This window comes from Colias croceus, chromosome 16 (assembly GCF_905220415.1).
Source record: "Colias croceus chromosome 16, ilColCroc2.1".
In the NCBI taxonomy this organism is placed as follows: domain Eukaryota; kingdom Metazoa; phylum Arthropoda; class Insecta; order Lepidoptera; family Pieridae; genus Colias; species Colias croceus.
The window spans coordinates 6,909,000-6,934,507 of NC_059552.1; the positions used below are offsets into that span (position 1 = coordinate 6,909,000).

General features: G+C 32.8%; 1 protein-coding gene across 1 annotated transcript; it reads left to right on the forward strand.

The window, feature by feature from the left end:
• The first annotated feature begins 13,754 nt into the window (after positions 1–13,754).
• LOC123698711 lies at positions 13,755–18,335 on the forward strand. Its single transcript, XM_045645463.1, has 6 exons — positions 13,755–14,270; positions 14,381–15,223; positions 15,316–16,911; positions 17,176–17,273; positions 17,643–17,947; positions 18,327–18,335. Exons 2-6 carry the CDS (start codon positions 15,030–15,032, stop codon positions 18,333–18,335), a joined length of 2,202 nt encoding a protein of 733 aa, XP_045501419.1. The 5' UTR covers positions 13,755–14,270; positions 14,381–15,029.
• The last annotated feature ends 7,173 nt before the right edge of the window (positions 18,336–25,508 follow it).

Consider the following 25,508-nt stretch of genomic DNA (forward strand, 5'->3'; position numbering starts at 1 on the left):
CTATATGTGTGCTAAATTTCATTGTAATCGGTTCAGGAGTTTTTACGTGAAAGAGTAACAAACATCCATACAAACTTTCGCATTTATAATATTAGTAGGAAGTAGGATAATACCTAGGTATCTTTTTATCAATCTATTATTTTCGAAGTTGTGTAATCAACACAATTGGTAGGTATTTAAAATAAGTTGGAAGTTAAATAAAATAATTAAAGAAGGTATGTTATATTTGTCTTTTTCTATCAAATTTAACAACAAGGTTACCATAAAATAATTGACATACTCAATAAAAAAGTTTTATAATTAGATTAAGTACCTACATTAATCATTTTAAATTTTCACACTAACCGAAAGTTCATTAACCCCACGGTGCAACGCACCAACTCACTAAACGTGGTTTAACCAGGTGCGATCCAAATTAACCGTTTCAGACGGACGCGGATGTCAACTTGTCAATGTCACGTTAAAAGCTTTCGCCTGGTGTTGGGTGACTGCTTGCTTTTTGCGTAGATTAACGAATCTTAGATTAAATGTAGGTGGTTTGATTGGTTGTTAATTTGGGGATAATTTTTTTCTGCTTTCACGAGCTTGGTTTGTACATATTATAATTTACTGGCCTTGACTTTTTAAAATAATTTGATATTTGATATCATACGCTGTTTAAAATTACAACTGCTTTCTTAATCACACTATTTTTGTTTAATAACTTAAAATTTCTACTTTCTTGTTTGGCTACGTAACTACCAACATAATTAATAGCACGACAAATAAAAAATTAAAGATGCAAGCATGGTAATTGGTAAGTGTCCTGAAATATAGTAAATTAGAACTACATTTTTATATTCAAAATATAAATTAAATTGACAAAGCTTATGCTTATTACATCGATAGAAAACACAAAACAACCAACCATGAATAATCAACTGTCCTACATCACTAAGACAAGTTAAAACAGCAAATAATTGTCACACAAATTAGTCGGAATCAGTCGTGTCGGATGCGTGTCGGATGTCAAACTGTCAAGAAGTAAAAGCTTTCACCGGGTGTTGTGTGACCGGACCGTTTTTGCATTTATTTGTAGAAAAAATAAAGCACTGTGTGGATTGTAGCGAATTTTTGTACTGAAACAGTATGGGTTATTTTTTTAAGGGGAATAAAAATACTAGTGAGAAATTGGAGATTTATTTATAGGTAGCTGTAGTATCTACCTATATTTTTGCTTGGGACATAAATTAACATAATTAACAATTAATATTATAAATATATCATATAAATAATACCTACATAAATATGTGAACGTGATGTTATTAAGGCTGACGTAGAAGATAAAGATTTGTTTATGTCTATCCCTGTTAAACCAACTTTTATAAAATAGTGACGATTCTCATATCTTATTATTTCGTTTAGAAATAAGTAATTAGTAACTAACACCATTATTTTGTATATTATCTTCCTCAATTAAAATAAATTTACACTACACACAATAGCACAAATCACATTTCCCTCCAAAAATTAACGTCAAGCCACAGATATTAATAGATGTAAAAATGTTTTAATGACGCAACATCCATCACATAGAGAGCAGATGAAAAAGAATAAAAGGCACAAAGGTTGCGCCGGCGCCCGTACGCGTCCCGCTGGCTCGGACTTGGTTATACAGGGTGTGCAGAAATTAATGGAATGTGTTTTATTAATTTTTTTATAAGAGGTATGTTTTTTTAATAAAATAAGTGAACATGTTGTAATGTCTGTGTGTCGTTATGTATATTTTAGGAAATGTTTCGTTTCAAGTATTTTCCTTTTAATATGATCCGAAGGTGTCTGAATATCCGTGAAATCATCGTCGTTTATCTCATATAATCGTAGTTCTTATTTCATCTTATAGGTACGCGTAAATCTCTCACGCGTCCTACTATAAAATACAGATTTAGTTACGCGCGAATAACGTGCGTAGGACGTGCGAAGGTGTAAACCTGCAAGAAAATTATGCAAAAATAAACATAAAGATATAGGCAATAAACCAACTAATTTAATAAACTACTAATATACCTAATAAAGCACTAAAATCAAGCACAAGATAATTAAAAACGTGTATATGTATCATATTACAAAAGTTTTATGAGTAGAGTAGGTATGCATAAGATTGTTAAATGTGTTGTTGTAATAATTTCTTCAATAGTCATGTGGAACATTTTTTCTATTTTCAATGTCATGAATACCTACCTTTTCACGATTAGAATGTCAATATCATTACAAAATAATATAATTATTGTTTTATACATGAACAATTAAAACTAAATCGACAGATGAAACACCCTGTATAAACTTGAGGTTATGAATAGCCTCATAATCTGTAATCTCATATTTTGCCGGCACATTGCCAGTTTTTGTCATCGATCGAAACACTATTGTTAGCCATTAGTCGCGGGTGACAGCGAGTCGGATAATCGAGTCGTGTTATAATCGAGTTTATAATCGATACACTTAATCGATTTGCCCTTTGTCGGCGTCTTTGTACGACAGGTGGATCGCGACCGATTTTTTCACACAAATGTCAAGTATGTGACATTCAATTGTTATGAAATTTATCTGGTCATATTCGAGCTATGTTTGACTTGTGGTGTTGGATTTATATGTTGTTTTTTTTTTAATTTATTGATACATATCATCTTTGTAGGTATAGATGGTCATATTAAGACTTAATTGCTTGGTAATTATAGATAGAGTATATATGTATTTTATTCTTTCCTCACATGTGGTGACTTCATAGTTCATACATTTTCATAAAAATAAGTAGATAATAATATATAAGTGACCTTAGAATAGATAGTGCGATACATTGTGATTCATACCTAGATTTTGATTTTTAGTAGTTATTGTTTCATAATATTTTAAACGTTGAAACAAGCGTAATGTTAATAAATATCCATCAAAATTATTCTTAACTACTTAATGCTCTCCATGCTAAGTCTCCATGTCATTTGTTAATAAAAGCATTATACAAAAACAATATTATAATTTATGAAAAATATATCGACCATGTGCTTCCAATAATAACTTCGGAAAAAGCAACTATTTTGAATGAAATCCAAACTTTCATTTCATTAACGAAATAATCACATTAAATTAGAAAACATATGAAGTAAATGATAATCTGTATTCCGGAAACGGTTTGTAAAACAAAGCGTTGTTCGCCCCGCCTCTAGCAATTTGGCTGCGTGCGCGCATACAGTTCCCACGTTTATTTAGGGTGCTCTGTTTTTGGGATTTCTTAGGACATTAATTATTATAAGATAGGTATAGTTTTTCACTTTATATATTTTTAGTTGAATGTTACAATGTAAAATTTGAAAGTTTTCAAAGATGTTTTTGTGTTTGATTTTACGTAGGTATGTTTTCATACACATTGAACGTACTGATGAACGAATTATAATATAGGTACTATTTTTTAAGGTAGTGTGATTTTTAGAGACAAATTTTGACTAGACGACAAAAAAGGATTCCTGAATTTTTATATCAATTTCAGCTTTATTTTCCACTTGATAACTATTTTTTATTATTTCCTTATAATTTATTAAATCTAACATAGGTAGGTACTCGATTCATTTTTTTTATTTAAAATAATCCATTTATTCCCAAAGGCATGGTCACCCCCGCAAGGAGCCGGTATGCGACGCTGGGCGTCACCAACAGCGCACTCGATTATTGAGTCCCGCACCGCTTATTATAATTTAACGGCTTGACGTTTGGGGGACTGTCCGCGATACACCTAAATAATGAGACACTCTAATGGCCCCGAACTGGTAATGAGATTTTTAAAACTTCTTAATGGTGGCTAAAATAAGATTATTGAGCGGAAGTTTGCGCAATTTTGACATTCGTTTTTGTGGGTGGAAATGAAGTTTTTTTGGATGAGACATGTACGACATACGTATTCTACTTTTATCTACTGTTGATTTATTTATTATTTTGAGCATTGTGAGGCTCACTTCAGAAAGAAATAATAGATATTATATGACGAAATAATAGAGCGTTTGTTTTCTTTCAAAATTAGTGACAATCAATTAAGACAACATGCAGTATAATTGTCACCGAAAGAAAATTTATTAAACTTTTCATGATAAATAAATCTCTATTTCCGCTCCTAAATATAATTATCTAACTACAATTTGTTTGCAACTAAAACAAAATTTCATCTTCTAATTAATATACCTATGACTTTAATTCATTGAACTAAATCAATCAATGGTTTATTAAAATTATTTTTTCCATCACTGAAATCTAGCGGAAGCACATCACAGGCCGAAATAAAGCTATCTCCACATTAGCCGCTCTCTATCAAGTGCTCTACATTCGTGCATGTCGTAGCGTCAGGTCACGTGGATCTGTGTATCTAGATGTGACACTATTTGTATTACAAGTTTACATAATTTAATTGCAAAAAAATAGTTTACTGTGGTAGATACTTAGAGATAGTTTATGGAAAAATTGTATGTTTTTAAATAATGTGTCGACTTGTAAATATAACATAACATCATACCTACTCATCATAGGTTATACCTACTGAATACACGTCAAAGCCAGAAATAAAGCAATCTCCACATTAGCTCGCTATCAAGTGCTCTACATTCGTGCTTGTCGTAGCGTCATGTCACGTGGATCTATGTGTCTGGATGAGCCACTGTACATACTACTAATATTATCTACAAATGGGAAAGTTTGTATGTTAGTAACTCTTTGACGGGTAAACCACGGAACACTGCGGCTGAAACCGCGCAGCACACCCCATTATGCCTTATTACCGATTATTGAGCTATTTTCATTAAAATTTTAATCAACATTAGTGATGTGCATTATTTATTAAAGCGTTACAGACATTCGCATTTATACTATAAGTGTGAATATTTAATACCTACCGTTGACACAGAAAATCAACACCACCATTTACCATTAATATCTCGCCGTTTCCAGTATCTCTATAATTCTATATCCATGTAACAGTGCGTATTTATTTATTTTTACCGAAATAGCTCGAGCGGTTGTCGAGTGCGTCCATTCCGCGTTGGAATCCGATGCGTGGTTTATGTCTTCATTCTGTTTGGGACTGATTTTAGTTCATCTAATAAATAATCGTTAATCTAATTCTTTTTAGGGCTGATTTTTCAATCGTTGGTTAAAACTTATTCATCGAATAACCTATTAAACTACCATTGAAACAATGTATTCTAATTGTTCGTATTTAACAGTTTACAGGTGACATTTTAAAATGTTCATGTAGGTAATACTTTATTGGATTGATATAACCAAGGATTGAAAAATCGGCCCTTAGAAGTACTGTATAGTTTTTCTTAGCTTGGACACGACGTGTAAATTGTTAAGAACGGTGAATGGATGAAAAATTAAATTCTTAATCCTTTTGCTTATGGATTTATGTTATTTTGTTTTTGTGGTTAATTTTTGAAATATTACACCTGTAGGTTTGTTTGTAACCAACTTACGTATCTAGACTTGATTTTGATCCACTTTAAAGGACAGATTTAATTCAAACTTTGTCACTGATCAAGAATCGGTGACAACTTAGGTCACAATGCAATAATGTAATGAATTTTTTTCATTTTTTTAAAATAGTAACTAATTGTAACGTTTTAATAGGTAGTTAAGTAAATAGTTAGAGCCTTGGAGAGAATAAAAATTCATTAATTGGATCGATTTTTTTTACTAAAATTTTATATTAGGTACGTATAACTGCGGACCTTATAAATTCACAATATTCTTCGAATCTCCAAACGGTCCATTTATTAAAACCGGCGAATATAACTTTTTACTAATATATAGGTTACGGTTACATAACACAGCAACCAGAATCTTCCGTTTAAAAAAAAAACAAATTAATTACAATAAGGAATCCTATTGTCCACTTTGTCATCTTATAATTAGAGTAATTAAACAATCTTATTGCAGTGTTATCTCTATTGTTTGCGCTTAATTTGCATGCCAACCTAACCTTGGGTAATATTTACAACGTTGTTGTCATTTCTATGCAAATATCATTTTAAATTCATAAAAAAAAAAAACTGGTAAATCTGATGCTTCACTTCTGTTTAGTGCCTTTAATACAGTATCAATGTAATACAGTTTAATTTGAAATAATAAATCTTATTGTAATTTAGTTAGAGTTTAGTTTAAATTAAATAAAAATCACGTTTTAGAACTTACTGTCAAATATTTTAAATCAAAGCTCGTAAAACTTATATGTAGTCACAAAAAAACGAAGGATATTTTTCAAAAGTCATCAATTAGATCATAGAATAACCATGTCAGCTAATAATATCTACGACAGAAATAAAAATTGTAATCACTTTTGTACTACAACTTTCACTGTTTTTATGCACATAGGTACGTTTTTCTTTATCCGTTTGACATCAATTCAATCCATTCCAATAAATAAAGTAATTTAAATATCATTATCATCGTCTAATCTAATCTAATACATTTTTAGGTTATTTTTTTCCCGCCATCTTGTTTTTAATTTGGGCGCCAGACGAAAGTAAAAAATACAAAACTCATAAGCAATGTCCCCGCCTTTGGGTTCAGGGAATCTATTTCATATTCGTCAAATTGGTTATTAACTTTTTAATAACGGGTTCTGTTGTAATATAATGACTTTTGGCATTTGGTTAATATGAATTTTATGTCTGGGACATATTAGTCCCTTGTCTGAAGGTAGAGAAAAATAGAGGAAATTTAATTCTTGACTCGATGTAGCATAGAATTGTGTGGGTGTTATCATTTCCAATTAGTACCTTCATAAAATAACGAGCCTAGATATTATAAGAAAAAAATATCTTGACTAAATTACGTTTATCAAAAACAATAATTGCTATCAAATGCAATGAAAAATTGGTCAGCTAGAAATCTGATGAAATATAAAAAAAAATCTTAAAAGCTATTTTTGCGTGGTTCTAAACAACGAGCATTATAATTATCTCAGTGCTAAATCTGATCGGCATTCATTGAAACATTACGATTGATAAAAAGAGCGTGTGTGCCGACTGCCGACCACACGTGTCAGAAGTGAAACTTCTTTGGCAAGATTCATAGATAGCAAAATCGTCGCCTTCCTTCGTGAGTCCATGATGTGACTGTATTACCATGACGCGACCTTTAAATTTTACTCTCAACGAAAAAATATTCATCCATCGATCGACCATTCTAAACAATAATGTAATTTCAAACTACGCGATATTTACGTTCCTTTATACCGCACACATTTAACAAGTACAAAAGTCATCCACAATTAGTCACGGACGTTATCGAAAAACGGAATATATAACCAAACAGTATCACAGGAAACTGCGTCACGTCGGCGCAAATGTTTGTGAAATTTGAACGTCCCGTGTAGCCGGGTTCACACAGAGCGAGCAGCCTCGCGAGGCGTGTGTGGACGCGCCATTAAACACAAAAAGGTGTATCTAGGTATAAGCAGTATGGGTTACTAACACAAAAATCGATTTTCAAAATAATACGGAAAACTAACGCAAACATAATTAGATGTCAAAGCACATATTACTTACTAGTATAGTATAGTTATCAAAGTAAATTGGCATGATTTAACTAACGTCAGTGAAAAAGAGATATCGGAAGTAAACTGCAGCTAACAAGACACATTTGATGTGCCACTCCCGGAGCGCTATTAACCTATCCACACATTTTACTGCTAATATTGCACGTAGCAGTTGTAAGCAGCTTTTTCAGTGTGGACGTGGCTCGGCCGAGGAAAATGACGTCACCATCGATTTCCTCGGCAAAGCCACATCCACACTGACCGAGCGAAAAAAGAACACACCTGAAGCAGCAATGTTCTTTTTTCTTTCAATTGGTTCGCGAGGCAGCTCGCTCTGTGTGTCCCCGCCGTGTTCGTTCGTGTTTACATCGCGAGCACGCGCGTTGGCGCCAAAACCCTGTCGCCGCTGTGACAATGTTGCCACACTTGAAATAGATATTTCTAAACAAACTTTGTTGCTCAAATCGGTTTCCTTTTGGTGGGCTATTTTTACTTTTTTTGTTCGTGGTAACGCGTGGGTTGTTTGTGTTACTTGGTAATTATATTCAGGTCTAATACTAACGTCGAAGTAAAACAGGCACAAACTTTTTCATTAAGCACTTACCTAACTATACAGTCATGTAATTTAGCGAAGTTTTAGCGTAGTGTATGCTCTCAGATAGAAAAAATAACATTTATTAGGATAAATATTATAAAATATTATTTTATAGATCATTGAAAAGCAATGTGCAATTGAAACCAACGACTATTTTAAAAGTATTAAACTATTGAACTCAAAGCATACGCAACTAAGAAGTAAATATTTAATTCATTCGTTCATATACTTATCAAGAAAAATTCACACACTACCAAAGACATCAAATACGGATTAAAACTACAAAATTGCAACACGCTTCTCCGCAGTCCGCAGTGACAATTATTAAAAAAGATGTTATAAAACCTCCTTCACACACTCGACTGTGTTGCCATAAAAAATAATAGACTTGCAACTAATTTGCATATAATGCAGACAGGTGTCACTGATATAATTGGCCTACATCTGTAAATGCCGTAACAATTTTTATAGCCGTGTATTTTGTTAACAAATCGTATTGTCCTAAAATTTTATGATGAGAATACGTTATGTAGTCTTCCGGTGAATTTGGTAACTGTCAGCGGTTCAGTGGTTGATATTACATTTTTTTTAATTTCCATAAATATTTAGGCACCTATCGTTATTTTGTTTCATTTTCGAATTAATTCCGTACGAAATTTTGGATTTTTTTATTAACTATCTAATAAAATACTTTTGAGTTAACGAATATGCATTCATTTAACTATACATTTATTCTTAATTGATCTTTTTATTTTCGCATCTATCAAAAACATTATAATAAAACCGCTACGTTATCAAAACTAGATACAATAACACGAAACATTCATCAAAAATTACATAACCATCAAGCAAAAATTTCAAAAACGTTGCTCCAAAAGCGCAGACAAATTAATTAATATGTATATGACAAGAACAAGCACTTTATTAGTCAGTTTGCAACAGTCATTATACCACAGATAACGTAAAGTGACTGTCTCCAAACTTCACACGCATTTCTCCCACCATTGTAGTGTGACAAGGATTTATAAATTTGGATGTGAATTTGCGTATTTATTATTGTAATGGTGGATTAATTTGTGGGTATATAGACTTTATAGCGTTTTTATCAATTTAGGTCAGAAGATTCTTTACAAGAGTCTTAAAAAATTATAATTATTACAAAAGAAAAATTTAAGAGTTATAAACATTAAAATTTAATAACAAATGACAGTACCTAGCTATTCTGTTAGAGCTTTCACATATTTTCCTAATCATGAATTTTCTTGATTTTCCAAAAAATGTAGAACACAATTATTGTGAACTAGCTTCCGCCCGCGACTCCGTCCGCGCGGATGTCGGTCTTCGCGTGGATGGTTTATTTCTCCATTTTGAGTAACTCTGATAATGACATCTTGTAAATACCTATTGGACCCAAATACGGCTAGGCCTATAATAATACGCAACGTGTGTTCGCGGTTCTACAGAACAACGTCTAGTATGGATAAAACTGAAAAATTAAGATTAATTTTTTTCTACGTATTTTTCCAGGATAAAAAGTATCCTATTTTACGCCCAGGATAATAAGGTATAATTATACCAAGTTTCATCGAAATCGAACCGTTAGTTTTCACGTGATGCCTTCACATACCTACAGACAGACAGATAGACAGACAGACAAAAATTTTTTTAATCACATATTTGGGTTTGGTATCGATCCAGTAACACCCCCTGGTATTTATTTTTTCAATATTTTCAATGTAGGTACAGAATTGACCCTTCTACAGATTTATTATAGGTATAGATGAAGTTAATTAACTAGACTGATAACAAAAACATGAGTGAATTATTATAATCTAAGCTCGAAAATAATAATACATACCTCATCCACAAATTAATGATTGTTACAAACGTCGAATCAGAGACAAGCAAATGATTCGACTTCGTTCCCGCGAACAAATTGAGAGTCATTGTTTCCTTATCAGCTTATCAGTCTTTCCGCATTTCATGTCCATTGTGACATGTGGGAGTGACCTCTGGATGAGGTCGAAAAGTGACCAAAATTGCCGTATTGTAATGTGATGTCGAAAATGTTTGGTAGGTACATTTCGCGGAAATGATTAGGTAATCAAATTTTCAATCTGTGGGATTGTAATATTGTTCGTTGTAGGTACCTAATTAAGAAGCCTTTACGTGTGTAATATTATGTAACATTTACCTATTCAGTTTTGTATTTTAATGTCTTGTTTCATATTTTGTGTAGACAATTTATATTTTATAATTAAATATCCTATTAACCCAAATCCTATTTTCGATTCTTTTTATTTATTTTTATTACATGCGTTATTTAAATTATATTAGCCTATTTCTTTAAACTTTTATTAACATCTCGTGCATTTTTTACTATATTATAATTCCTTTACATAATTATTTTTACTAAAATAAACAGTTTATTTTACTCTCTTTTTCACATTTCAGGTTACCAAGCATCACACGGAGGTAGTAATTATGGAAGACCGTTCTTAATTAGTCCCTATTGTGATTTGACAAGAGACCCTGTGATCTGGCTTAAGCCTTTAATACACACTGTTATGATGGAAGAAGATTTAGATTTCAAGCCAGAATAATCTAAAGTTGATGCCATGATTTGGTGGTAAAAGGGAGAACTACGGTGAAAGAATGAAAGAAGAATCAACAATAAGCATATAATATATATTATCATATATATAATATAATAAGCATATAATATATTATATGCATATATATGCATACTTACTGCATGATTAAAACCTATTTTTGTTTCAGCTAGTTTAGCTGGATGGTAAATTCGCTCTTGGTGTGAACCTTGAACTATAGAAAAATGAAGATAAGGAAGAATTCATGCACTCTACATACCTAAAGTTTTAATGTAACTTTTATTTAAAAACATTTTTTCAGATAACAATTGGAAGTACCTGCAGCACCTTTGCAGATTTTAAGTAAAAGGTTAAATGTATAAAATTATTAAAATAGACGTTTCTAGATTGTAGAGTCTCACATTCAATCCAAATTCCCATTTTTGTACACAATTTTTCAAACTTATTTCTGCAACGATCTGAATCACCAATACCCATATAAGTAGCTTATGTTCTTCAAAGGTAGCAACCGTGTGTCTCAAGGGTGTTTTGGCAACAAATCAAAACATGGCTTTGGAACATTTAACTAAATCATCGTTTCTCCAAAAACACCGCTTTATATAATTATAGCCTTCTGACTTTGGTTTCCAAACTCTGGGCAACTAATCAGTGCGAGCGAGATGGTATAGTGCTGTTTCATTTGCACATTTTTTAGATGTATGAAAAAATATAGATTATGTGTAATGGGATAAATTGTTATCAATTGTGTGATGGTTACTTAGTAGATACGTACCTATTTGGTAAAAATAATAGGTAATAATAGTAGTTGTGATAATAGTAGTTGTGATACGCGTATTGGCGAACCCACAAATCAGTGGCACCCATCCTAAAAAAAAAAAAAAAAAAAAAAAAAAATGTTGTGTGGTTTTATGAAACCACGGTAAAAGTGAAACTTAGGCACAAAATTATCGTATTTGTACGATAATTATCGTACGGTTCGACCGATTCATTTTGGTCTACTCGAAGGAGCGGTCTACTTGGTCTACTCGGTAATAGGTATGGTCTACTCGAAGGAGTGGTCTAATTAGTCTACTCGGTAATAGGTATGGTCTACTCGAAGGAGCGGTCTTATTGGTCTACTCAGTAATAGGTTTGGTCTACTCGAATGTGCGATCTACTTGGTCTACTCGGTAATAGGTATGGTCTACTCGAAGGAGCGGTCTTATTGGTCTACTCAGTAATAGGTTTGGTCTACTCGAATGTGCGATCTACTTGGTCTACTCGGTAATAGGTATGGTCTACTCGAAGGAGCGGTCTTATTGGTCTACTCAGTAATAGGTTTGGTCTACTCGAATGTGCGATCTACTTGGTCTACTCGGTAATAGGTTTGGTCTACTCGAAGGTGCGGTCTACTTGGTCTACTCGGTAATAGGTTTGGTCTACTCGAATGTGCGGTCTACTTGGTCTACTCGGAAATTGATGAAGTCTACTCGGAAATTGGTGTGGTCTACTTGGTCTACTCGGTGAAGGTACGGTCTACTTGGTCTACTCGGAAATTGATGTAGACTACTCGGAAATTGGTGTGGTCTACTTGGTCTTCTCTGTGAAGGTGCGGTCTACTTGTTCTACTCGGAATTTGGTGTGGTATACTTGGTCTACTCGGAATTTGGTGTGGTATACTTGGTCTACTCGGTGAAGGTGCGGTCTACTTGGTCTACTCGGAAATTGATGTGGTCTATTGGTGTGGTATACTTGGTCTACTCGGTGAAGGTGCGGTCTACTTGGTCTACTCGGAAATTGATGTGGTCTACTTGGTCTATTCGATAATAGGATTGGTCTACTTGGACTAATCGGTGAAAGTGCGGTCTACTTGGTCTACTCGGTAATAGGTTTGGTCTACTCGAAGGTGCGGTCTACTTGGTCTACTCGGAAATTGATGTAGTCTACTCGGAAATTGGTGTAGTCTACTTGGTCTACTCGGTGAAGGTACGGTCTACTTGGTCTACTCGGTGAAGGTGCGGTCTACTTGGTCTTCTCTGTGAAGGTGCAGTCTACTTGGTCTACTCGGAAATTGATGTGGTCTACTTGGTCTATTCGATAATAGGATTGGTCTACTTGGTCTACTCGGTAATAGGATTAGTCTACTCGAAGGTGTGGTCTACTTGGTCGACTCGGTAATAGGTATGGTCTACTCGAAGGTGCGGTCTACTTGGTCTACTCGGTAATAGGTTTGGTCTACTCGAAGGTGCGGTCTACTTGGTCTACTCGGTAATAGGTATGGTCTACTCGAAGGTGCGGTCTAATTGGTCTACTCGGTAATAGGTTTGGTTTACTCGAAGGAGCGGTCTACTTCGTCTACTCGGTAATAGGTTTGGTCTACTCGAAGGTGCAGTCTACTTGGTCTACTCGGTAATAGGTATGGTCTACCTACTCGGCCTACTCGGTGAAGGTGAGGTCATGGCGACATATCCAAGGGTGTGGTTTTATGAAACCCCGGTAAAATGAAATTGTTCGAACGGTTCGGAACACTGCTTTGTGTAGCGCATGTCGCGTGCCGAGTAGGTAATACCTACTCGGTTGCCGCGATACACGCGACATGCGCTACACAGACCAAAAAGTTTGAGGCGATGTAATAAAAGTTTCACTTTAAAAAAAAAAAAAAAAAAAAAAAAAAAAAAAAAAAAAAAAAAAAGTTTGGACTCTTTTCCCACTAAAGCGACCACGCTGAGTCGATAGCACTCACTCCCAAAGCGATAGGATGCACGGTTTCGAAGATGTGCAGATCGATTAACTCATATCTAATTGATATCCGGTGGGTCATTAGCGTCCCATTGTTCACCTTTTCCTATTAGCTAATTACACCGTCCGGCGTTCTTATCTATTACTCATTGTGCACCTCGCTTATCACTGCTTTTGTATTAAACTTCTTTGTTATGACCTACCTCACTATTCTAACCAAACGATGTATTATTATATTCAAGAAAATTGTTTGTGTTAGTGAGGATTCAAATCGTACTTCTAATCTTACACTACCATGCTTTATGAGATTCCAATGAGCTGATGAGTTAGCTGATAAATCAGGAGTTAAATCAAATGCTAAAAGACAGTAGCCTTTGGCATACTGTTCACGAGAGATTGCATTTCCTTCATTAAGAAAGTGAATACCAGTCCCCGAGAATAGAGTATGACAGATTGATACCTGTTGCGAAGCAATTTGAGATAAGTTTGTTGATTCATAGAGTTACTATCAGTTTCGTTTTGTGAATATTTAATCGCATTCTTTTGTGAGAGTCACAAAGCAGGTTGATGTCATTTGCGAAGGAACGTGAGATAAGTTTGTTGACTCATAGAGTTACAATCAGTTTCATTGTACTTAGGAATTTGCTTTAGATAAGAATGGTGCTATATATGATCGAACAGTTGCAGTCATGCAGTCAGTCTATGGTCGTTGGACCACAGTGGATTGTATACATCTACCAATACTACGTTTGTGTTGTGTTTTGTGTCATCAATGATCATGGAGGTAAGTGATTATTCTATTGACAAACTTACTTGTATTTCTCTTAACGTGTGTGTGTATGTCAGACTAAGTGTAAACAAATTGATATTAACGCGATAACTCTGTTGTTGCAGAAATCATTCAACTTCGATGAAAATACCTATAAACTGTGTTACTACTCGCCACTCTCTCCTCAAAACGAAGAAGAGAGTGATGACATCATCGTTAATAACACAGACGATGGCGGAAAAAGGAAATTGCAGTCAATTGATCAATTTTTTGAAGTGGCACCAAAAATAAAAAGGAAGAAGCTGCTATCGTCAACTGTGGCACGAGCCGCTAGAGATGGTGTATCATACATCTCTACAAATTCTGATGACGGAGACCAAGCGATGCATCTCATAAAAATTGAAATGTATGATATGAAGAAACTATCCAAGATTCCAACTAGTGATCACTGGAAGCACGCTACCACGAGGATTAAATATTACGTAAAGAAAAATAAGGATAGCATCTATGACAACACAAACGCCCTCGTATACAATATTACAAAGACAATAGCAGAAAGTGAAAAAGTGAAAAAATACTTTTTTAACAATGATCATTAGTAAATGTGATTATGTTTTCTTAAATTACTTCTATGTACTCATTAGATTTTACAAAACTTTCCTAATCTTATGATAGACTATAAATATTGAACATTTTTTTAAATTGAGTATCAGTTGCTCTACCAACACTTAACTGTTACTTACTGTGCTACATACTTTCTTCTTTATTATAAAGATGGAAAACTTTAGTGAAATGTGCACCAGTGCTTTCTTTTCCGCACCCATTGAAGAGAATATAGAACAATTCAACAGCGAATTCAATCAGGAGCTGCATAAAGTTTGTGATGAAATGGAGAAGCGTGAACTGTTCGATTCATCATATGATGATGAGTTGTATAATCAATGTTTGATGGTTGAAACAACGTTAATGTAAGTATTAGAAGTACAAACTCAATAAGAAATATTATTGTAGTAATGTTTTATTTTAAGATTTGTCTAATAATTTTCTTTTTTTGTTACAGTCAACAACAAGTTGGAAGAGGTATCAAACGAGGTATCACTACAGATGAAAATAAGGTTACCAAGAAAGCAAAATTTGATGAGGGAGCTTCTACATCATCAATTGAAACCAATGACGTGGACAACAATAAGGTGGAATGTGATACATGTCATGTTTATATTAATAAAAGGTATCTAAACAATCATTTAAAAAGTAATACACATAAAAATAATCTTTTAAAATCACATAATTCATTAACAAATGTAACAGTTGTTGAAACCGCTTTTGGTAATCGAATTTTAACATACAGAATTAATAGTAAAACACTTCAATCGGTGCAATATTTTGAAACACCAGAATCGTTTTTAAATTCACTAAAAATCGATATCTTATTTTTGATAAATGAATGTATTCAACAACATACAATTTTAAAAATAAACTTCATATTGCATGCTGATTTCATACAACAAACTAAAGATATTAAAAATACGTTTGATTTTCAAACGTTTAATTACATCATTTGTCAGGGAGATGACTTAAATATTTTTTATTCATCATTAATAGACACTGTAGTCGGTAAAATTTGTCAATTTGAAAAAAAAGATAGTGGTTGGAGTCTTAATCAAATTAAATACATAGATATGAATGTTAACAAATTCAACCCCCTACGTGGTAGTTCATATATCGACCTTCCTCAAGATATTAAATCAAAAAAAGCTGTAATCAATGTTAAAAATAATGATAATATGTGTTTCAAATGGGCATTACTCTCTGGTTTATATCCTGTATGTAAAAGTGTAGATCGGGTAGCATCTTACGCAATTCATGGAAATAAACTAAAATTTACTGGTATTTCTTTTCCGGTTAAAATTGCAGATATATCAAAAGTAGAGAAATTAAACAATATTAGTATTAATGTTTTTGGCTTAGAATATAATAAAGAAAAAAAGTGTAATTCTGTTGTAGGTCCTTTATATTTAACAAAATGTCGTACACCTAATCATATTAACCTACTATATATATCGAATGGTACTAACAACCATTACTGTTATATTAAAAACTTATCGCGATTAGTTAGTTCACAAATATCAAGTCATCATCATGCAGTTTATATATGTGATTCATGTTTACTTCATTTCCCATCAGAGGAAAGACTTAATAACCATCAACAATATGATTGCGCTCACATTTGTACGGAATTACCAAACGGCTCAAATAATAAATTAAAATTTGATAAATTCGCGAAAAAGTTGGAAATGCCCTTTGTGGTTTATGCAGACTTTGAGGCATTTTTGAACCCGATAGAATCATGTAGTAACGATCCATCCAAGCCTAGTACAATTAATATTCAAAAACATGAAGTGTATAGTTTTGGATATTACATTAAATGTTCATATGATAACAGATTATCAAAATATGAGACGTATAGTGGGCCAAACTGTGCACAAGTGTTTATGAATCGCCTTTGTGAAGATGTGAAAACAATAGTTAAAAAAAATAGTTTCCAAAAATGTCCCGTTCCATTATCAGATGAAGATAAAATTAAAATTTCAAATTCAAGCATGTGTCATATTTGTGAAACTGAGTTAAATGGAGATCCTTTTAACGATTTTGATTGGTACACTGGTAGTTTTAGAGGTGTTGCACATCAAGTGTGTAGTACTAAGTACAGAACCCCTCGTCATATTCCAATATTTTTACATAACCTCAGTCACTATGATGCTCATTTCATTGTCCATGCATTAAACCTCTATGATGGCAAAGTTGAAGTTATTCCGCAAAATAAAGAACGATACATATCATTTTCAAAACAGTTAACAATAAATAATAATCAATCAGTAAGTTTAAGATTTGTAGATTCATTTAAATTTTTATCGTGTAGTTTAGATCAACTAGCTAAAAATCTTAATGATGATCAGTTTACAGAACTAAAAAGGAACTATCCTAATAATGAAGATTTTTCACTTTTAAGACGGAAAGGTATTTATCCTTATGAATTTATGTGTAATAGTGATTGCTTGAAACATCCATCACTTCCTGATCAACACCATTTTTATAGTTCACTCACAGATACAAATATTTCAAATGATGATTATAATCATGCAAAAGATATTTGGCAACATTTTAAGTGTAGTAGTATGTCCGATTATTCCGATTTATATTTAAAAACTGATGTTTTACTTTTGACTGATGTATTCGAAAACTTTAGAAAGCTTTGTATTAAAACTTATGGATTAGATCCTGCTCATTACTATACTGCCCCAGGTTTAAGTTGGGATGCAATGTTAAAATTTACCAAAATAGAATTAGAATTGTTAACGGACTATGACAAAATTGCTTTTTTTAAAGCTGGTATTAGAGGGGGTGTATCTCAGTGTAGCAATCGTTTTGCTAGAGCAAATAATAAATTCATGGAGGATTATGATAGTGAAAAACCTAATTCATATCTAACATATTTTGATGCGAATAATTTATATGGTTGGGCAATGTTTCAATCTCTTCCTGTTGGTGGTTTCGAATGGATAGATTCTAATACAGATTATAATGTACCGGATAACTCTGATTTCGGTTATGTTTTAGAAGTTGATTTGGAATATCCTGATGAACTTCATAATTTGCATTCTGACTTTCCGTTATGTCCTGAAAACATATGTGTGGGTAATACTAAAGAAACTAAATTAGTTCCTAATTTAAATAATAAAAATAAATACATCATTCACTACAGGAATTTAAAACAATGCATTGAAATGGGAATTAAATTAATTAAAGTACATAGAATTTTAAAATTTAAACAGAGTTCTTGGTTAAAGAAATACATAGACTTAAATACTACTTTGAGAACGTTAGCTACATCAAACTTCGAAAAAGACTTTTTTAAATTAATGAATAATTCTGTCTTCGGTAAGACTATGGAAAATATTGAAAAAAGAGTAAACGTTAAACTACTAACTCACTGGGATAATCGTGGTAAAGTTTTAGGTGCTCAGGATTGGATTGCAAAACCAGAATTCCATAGTTTATCAATATTTTCAGAACATTTAGTCGCAATACAATTACGTAAAACAAAATTAATTTATGATAAGCCGATTTATTTAGGATTTTGTATTTTAGATATATCTAAGACCCTTATGTATGAATTTCATTACAACTACATGATTAAAAAGTTTCATAATAAAATTAAGTTATTGTACACCGATACCGATAGTTTGATATATCAAATTTTTACAGACAATTTTTATGAGGATATAAAACCAGATCTACCTCACTTTTTCGATACATCAGATTACCCGGAAAATAATATTTACGGATATCCAAAAATAAATAAAAAAAAGTTAGGTTTTTTTAAAGATGAGAATAATGGTAAAGTATTGAAGGAATTTGTAGGGTTGCGATCAAAAATGTATGCCTTAGACATAGAAGATAAATTTATAGCAAAGGCAAAAGGGGTTAACAAAAGTGTTACCAAAAAAATGAATATGGAAAATTACAAATCGTGTTTGTTTAATAAAAATGTATTATATTGTAGTATGCTTCGATTTAAGTCAATCAAACACACTATTTTTACACAAAAAATAAATAAAACATCTTTATCATATAATGATACCAAACGATGTATTATGAACAACAACATTGATACATTGGCTTGGGGACATTATAAATTACGCTAAGTGACTTTTTACTATTATTTCTGTGTGTATATACAAAATTTGTACTGATTGTAAAAAAAAAAAAAAAAAAATTATATTGCTATAATGTTATATAATAGTTTATTAATAGTTTTATAATAGTTAAGTATTGTTTGATTGTAAATAACGTAAAATACCTATTGTAGTTTTTATTTGTGTACTTAAATTTGATGTTGACTATAGTAGTTAAGGTTATAATGTGTGTTATATTTTAGATTTATGTGTTATGCTTAATGCATTTTGTGTATATGTAACTAAAGGAAACATTATAAAATTAAATAAAACAAATTGTATGCAATTTACTATTTTTTATTTCATTATAAACTTCCTATTTAATCTTATACAAAACACTATAATTGAACATTCCTATGACAACCATTGAATAGATTGGTACTGTAATAATCTGCTCATAACAGTAATATCATGGATACACTAGAATTACAAAAACATATGAAAAAGATTCATCCTAGTCTAGAAAATAATTTTGTGACTCTCACAAAAGAATGCGATTAAATATTCACAAAACGAAACTGATAGTAACTCTATGAATCAACAAACTTATCTCAAATTGCTTCGCAACAGGTATCAATCTGTCATACTCTATTCTCGAGGACTGGTATTCACTTTCTTAATGAAGGAAATGCAATCTCTTAGTTATAGGATTTTAGACGTATTTTTTCTTGAATATAATAATACATCGTTTGGTTAGAATAGTGAGGTAGGTCATAACAAAGAAGTTTAATACAAAAGCAGTGATAAGCGAGGTGCACAATGAGTAATAGATAAGAACGCCGGACGGTGTAATTAGCTAATAGGAAAAGGTGAACAATGGGACGCTAATGACCCACCGGATATCAATTAGATATGAGTTAATCGATCTGCACATCTTCGAAACCGTGCATCCTATCGCTTTGGGGGTGAGTGCTATCGACTCAGCGTGGTCGCTTTAGTGGGAAAAGAGTCCAAACTTTTTTTTTTTTTTTTTTTTTTTTTTTTTTTTTTTTTTTTAGGATGGGTGCCACTGATTTGTGGGTTCGCCAATACGTGAACCAGAAGTGGGTTTGCCAGAACCGGCGTATCACAACTACTAATAATATTACCAGGCGGCAGGTGCCTATTGAAAAATTCAAGTTTCATCTTATTAAAAAAAAACTTTTCTACTATTTATTTATTAATTATTTATTAATTTTCTACTATTTATTGATTTTTTTACTATTTTCTTCGGGCATGATTACGAAACAAAACGATACCTACTTAAAAAAATGCCTTTATAATTATACTAGGTTTCAGCCCGCGGCTTCACCCGCGCAGTCAAAGAAAAACTCGCATAGTTCCCGTTCCCGTGCGATTTCCAGGATTGCGTCATTTTCCCGGGATAAAAATTAGCCTATGTCCTTTCTCGGATATCAAAATATCTACATACCAAATTTCATGACAATTGGTTCAGTAGTTTAGGTGTGATGGAGTAACAGACAGACAGAGTTACTTTCGCATTTATAATATTAGTATGGATTAATATAAAATACCTACTCTCTAGTTCTTTTGAATTAGAAATCCCATTCTTTAATTATAGCAGCATATCCAACGATTAAAAATACATAATCGATTTTGAAAATTCTTTCACCCCTAGAAAGAACAATTCCTCAATAATATCATACCTACCTACGCTATAATTTTTAACTTACCTTAATAAAAAGCAGTTGCGAAATAACTGATCGAGTACTAGCTAGTAGCTTATGGCTATAACATGCAATAACTTGAAGCACTTAGATCCACCGTTGATAGAACAAAGTTGAACACTTAGGTTATCTTAAGTTAATTAGCATTCTGGCTGCATACACTTGATACAAGCTTCACGCGCATTCGTCAGGATAAAGTTATTTCAATATATTTGAGAAAACTGGTTTTATTATCTACTGTTCATTTGTTACAGAAGTTACAGTTGAGAAATTCCATTATCATTTTTACTATTTTTTTTGCCAAATTCTGCATGGAATTATGCAGGATTATGGGAATAAAATAAATACATTTAGATACAGTGCTATAAATGATAACATAAACCCTTATAAAAAATCTGTATGAACATTACTTAGCCCTACTATCTGAGGCAAATCTTCTGTGGGTAACTTTCTTTGTGAAAGGTGGCAAAATACATGCCGAAGTAACTATACTCCACATTAATATATAATAATATGATAATACAATCTACCAGATATAGATGGGTATTATACCAGATTTAATTTAATAAAAACATTATCAGCTCTATCTTGAGCCAATCTTTTTTTGGATTAATTAAAAACGTTGAAATGCCTTAAATTCCAAAAGGTTTGTTAATAATTAGAATCTATATGATTTACCTGCATACAAGTGATGTAATAGATACTAAAAAAACTACAATCGATAAAATTCATTAATCCCATACGACATTATGTCACACTCCCAACATATCACAACACTAACTCACGTGATATCATTGATTTAAATACCGCGATAGTGATGTGCCAACACGAGCAGTCGATAGCGTGAATTATATCGACACTCGCCTTATTTGCACTTAATTAGTATTTGTTGTTTATGCGTCTGATTGCTACACCTCGTGACTTGACGATCCAGATGGGGTTAAGTGGTTATTTGCATATGGTGATAGTATTTATTTAGTGTTTTTAGCATAATATGCTAAAAACACTAAATAAATATTATACATAACATACAGAACATAACATGTTCAAATAGTGGCTCAGTGGTTAAAAGTAATTTATTAAATGTTTTGAAAACCTTACAGCAAATAAGGTCATAAGAAGTGTCTATACCTACAATAAAAAATCTTAAATATTTAATTTACCTATGTATTAATTAATATCTAGTATAAGAAAATACAATAGATTTTCACAATGCTAATCCACAATTGAATTCCCAAAAACAAAGGCGCACCGCAACTCAAACTTATAAATGGCGGCCCATTTACAGAGTGTAAGATATGACGTCATATAGATCACTCACTTCGTAATAAATAAATAAATAACATGAGAAAAATTACGCCGTAAAACGAATGTTACCGGAGGCGCTACGGATGGGTTGGATTAGTGTGGACATGCCTTTGTATAAAAGAATAATGCTTAGGTTCTTAATACATACACATATACAATGTGTTAGGTCCTAAATTCAAACATGTTAAAAGTGAAATGCTTGGAAAAGGGTAAGTACCTATATATTTTGTTACAATCGCAAGTGATGAAATTATTACAAAATTAACATCGATTTGTCTTTCAAATTTGTGTATTTTTACCATGCAAGTGCTTGTATTAAATACAGTTAAGAATATGCTTGCTGTATTATATTTAAATAATATTTTTATAAAACAATAACGAAATGAATGTATAGAATCGTGTGAATCCCGCTTTGTCTTTACTTGGTTAGTATTATTAAAAACATTATACAGCATTATTAACGAACGGATCTTTAAATACTGATTATAGCATTTTAAATGACAAAATAATTTAAGTATAAGCATCCAACTTACTAGCATAGAAACCAGAGGCGGCTCGTGACAAAATTTTATGGGTGTTCACTTGAAATAAAACACTGAAAATACATGATGTAAACAGTACTATTTAATTAAAAAAATACTTATAAAGGAAATGCATACGTCTTTCTTTTTGATGTGCAAAAATATCTATAACTTGACACAATCTATTAACCTTCGTAAAATATGTACCTATGTTTTCATCGACACGGTCATTGAACTCGCGTATTGACTTTCGGTACGCGGAATCTAGTGCTTTACGAATGTCTTGTCGTCCGATAGACGCCAATTGCAGTTCATTCGACAAATGGTACCTACCGAGATTGTGAATGTTTTTTCATCTTGATTGAAAGATGAGCTAAGTCGTCAACGCCCGTTTCAGTCCAAGCACTCTCACCTCCGCCGGCCGCGCCCGCTTCAAATAAAAGACACGGAAAACAAAATAGTTTGTTGCTTTCATGTTCATCACAACCACACAACCACGGTGTTTTCACATATTGTTCGGTTTTAAACACACGCGTATATGTTTTCGTTTTTGTCGTACATTTTTGCGTAAGGTCAAGTTCAGGCCGTGGCGGTCCCTTAGCTTTCAATTCAAGCCGAATTTGTAACGTTTTAACACACTTTATAATTAAACGAACGAATTATTATTATTGGTTTGAACGCCACATTATAATTGTCCATTTTAACACTCACAAGTAACACTGATAACTACAGGCTATTTCAACAGTCAACACGTATCTTATGATTTTAATTAGAAAATTCCCGAATGTACATTCGCGCGCGTGCAGTCAAGTTGACTAGAGTGTTTGTTTATATTAGCAACGTCGCGCGCAATCGCTGTCTTGTGTACGGGCGCGCGGTAAAAACGAACCGGCAACGTTTGCGGGAGCGGCGCTCCGAATTTTGCTATTTTTTCATAGAAAATCTTCTGTTTCATGCGTAGGACTCTGACAAAACTATCTCTTTCACTCCTATTGGATTTAGTATTCGCCCTATAACACTAACCTTATTTTTCGACGTTTAATACTAACCTTCGTCGTTTCGACTACGCTGTTTATTGGAGGGGATTTAAGGGTTTAATTTAAAAAAATATATTTGTAGTTATGTTTTATTTTAACCATAATGTATTAATCTACATATAAAAATATTAAAATATTTATTTTAACATAGTTTTAATTCAAATAGTCATCAAAATGAGATCACAGTTTACACGCTTTATGAACATTCTTAATTTTTTTGAAAAATTCTGTACATATAATATATACCTCTAAATTGCTCGAAATAAACTATTAATTACAAAAATAATATCTGGAAAATTAATTAAAAATATAATTTTGATAATAGCTTAGAATCTAAAACATTTGTGACACACATCAAGTTTGTGTTCCCCACACAACGATTTTTTGCACCTAGTGCACCTATTTTTAGTCTACCTTTGCTATACGGAGGGACATATAGCATATAATATGTTTATTTTATTTTGTTATGGAGGCACATTAGCAGCATTACTTTGCTCAGTCTCATTTATAACTTTCACATTGTTTCTTCCTGGCATGTTTAAAATTTATGTGATTGAGTTCCGCAGAGTATCAGTAATGTCACCAGTAATTATACCTGAAAAACATTGAGGATCTAAAATATCTTGAAAAAAGCGTACAGGCCCACGTACTATATATCTTTGTTCTTTGAAGGTCTTCTGCTTTGTGACCTTGACTGTTGTGATGACCATAATATGTGTTTGTCTTTCCCACGAAGAATGGTACGCGATGGTCTTATAATCAAATCGCTAGGGTCAGCTGAAGTGCTAGGTGTCTCATCTTCAATAGAACGTGGGGAGATGTATTACTACTTGCCTCATAATCTTGATCTGGAAATTGCTCTTTATTGACAGTAGAAACTTCATCATCACCCTCCGTTTCATGCCTCTTCAGCCTCAATGTGGTCTTCAGGCTCTCTCGCAGATGAATTTTCCTCATCGCTTTCACTTTCTAAAAATAACGTATGAATCGTATCTAAAAAATAAAATAATAGGCACCATTATAAAAGATAAAATAACGTAATTTTAACTTAACTAAATAGTACGAAAAGTTACGTTAATACTAACCTTCGTCGATGTGACGAGCCATGGTTGCTGGAACAGCGCGTGTGGACCTTCCACGTACAAAGCACTACCGTCCATCGCAAGCGCAACGGGTTGGCTGAGATTAGCTGAAGTCAGAAAACCATACGGTCGCGCGCGTAAAAGTTATAGCGATTTTTTTGGTGACGCGTCGTCGAATCGACGAAGGGTAGTGATCTAGGGTTAGAAAATGTACTAAATATTTTTTCATTGGAGCGCAATCGTGAGCGCTCCGCTACGCGCGTTTTATAATACAGTATTATACCTACAGGTGTATGGGATGATGGAATGATGGATATATTCATTGGTATTGCCAATAGTTTTTTACGATTACGATTGATTTTAAATAGTAATAATTAATATTAATAATGAAATTAAGGAGTATGATTTTATTATAATTATTTATGGGAGTTCACTGCACCAGCGCTAATTAGGGCGAGCCGCCTCTATTAGAAACACTACATATTATGATATTATACACTTTTTATTCCTATATTATAAAGGCACATCCACACAAATCCCTCAAATCGTCGTGGCGCGAGGGAGCGACAGGGACGGATGATTTAGAAACCCCTCGGGAGAGGCGCGACGCGACCCGATATTAATATTGTGACTCTGTGGTATATGCTGATGGTGCAGATAAAACGGTATTACTAACATCATAGAATAAACCCAATAGGTACTGAGGTAAGCTTTAAATGTATACACATTTTACTAGGTTTCAATATTAAACTTAATCAAGCTGTTAATATAACATGTATTTTCAATTTATTTAATTCATAGTACATATAAGTTTTTAACTTTTTAACAGCTATGAATTATGATGCATAAAAGTGCATATAAATGCAAATACTGCACAAACATTAAAAAGTTCTACATCGCAG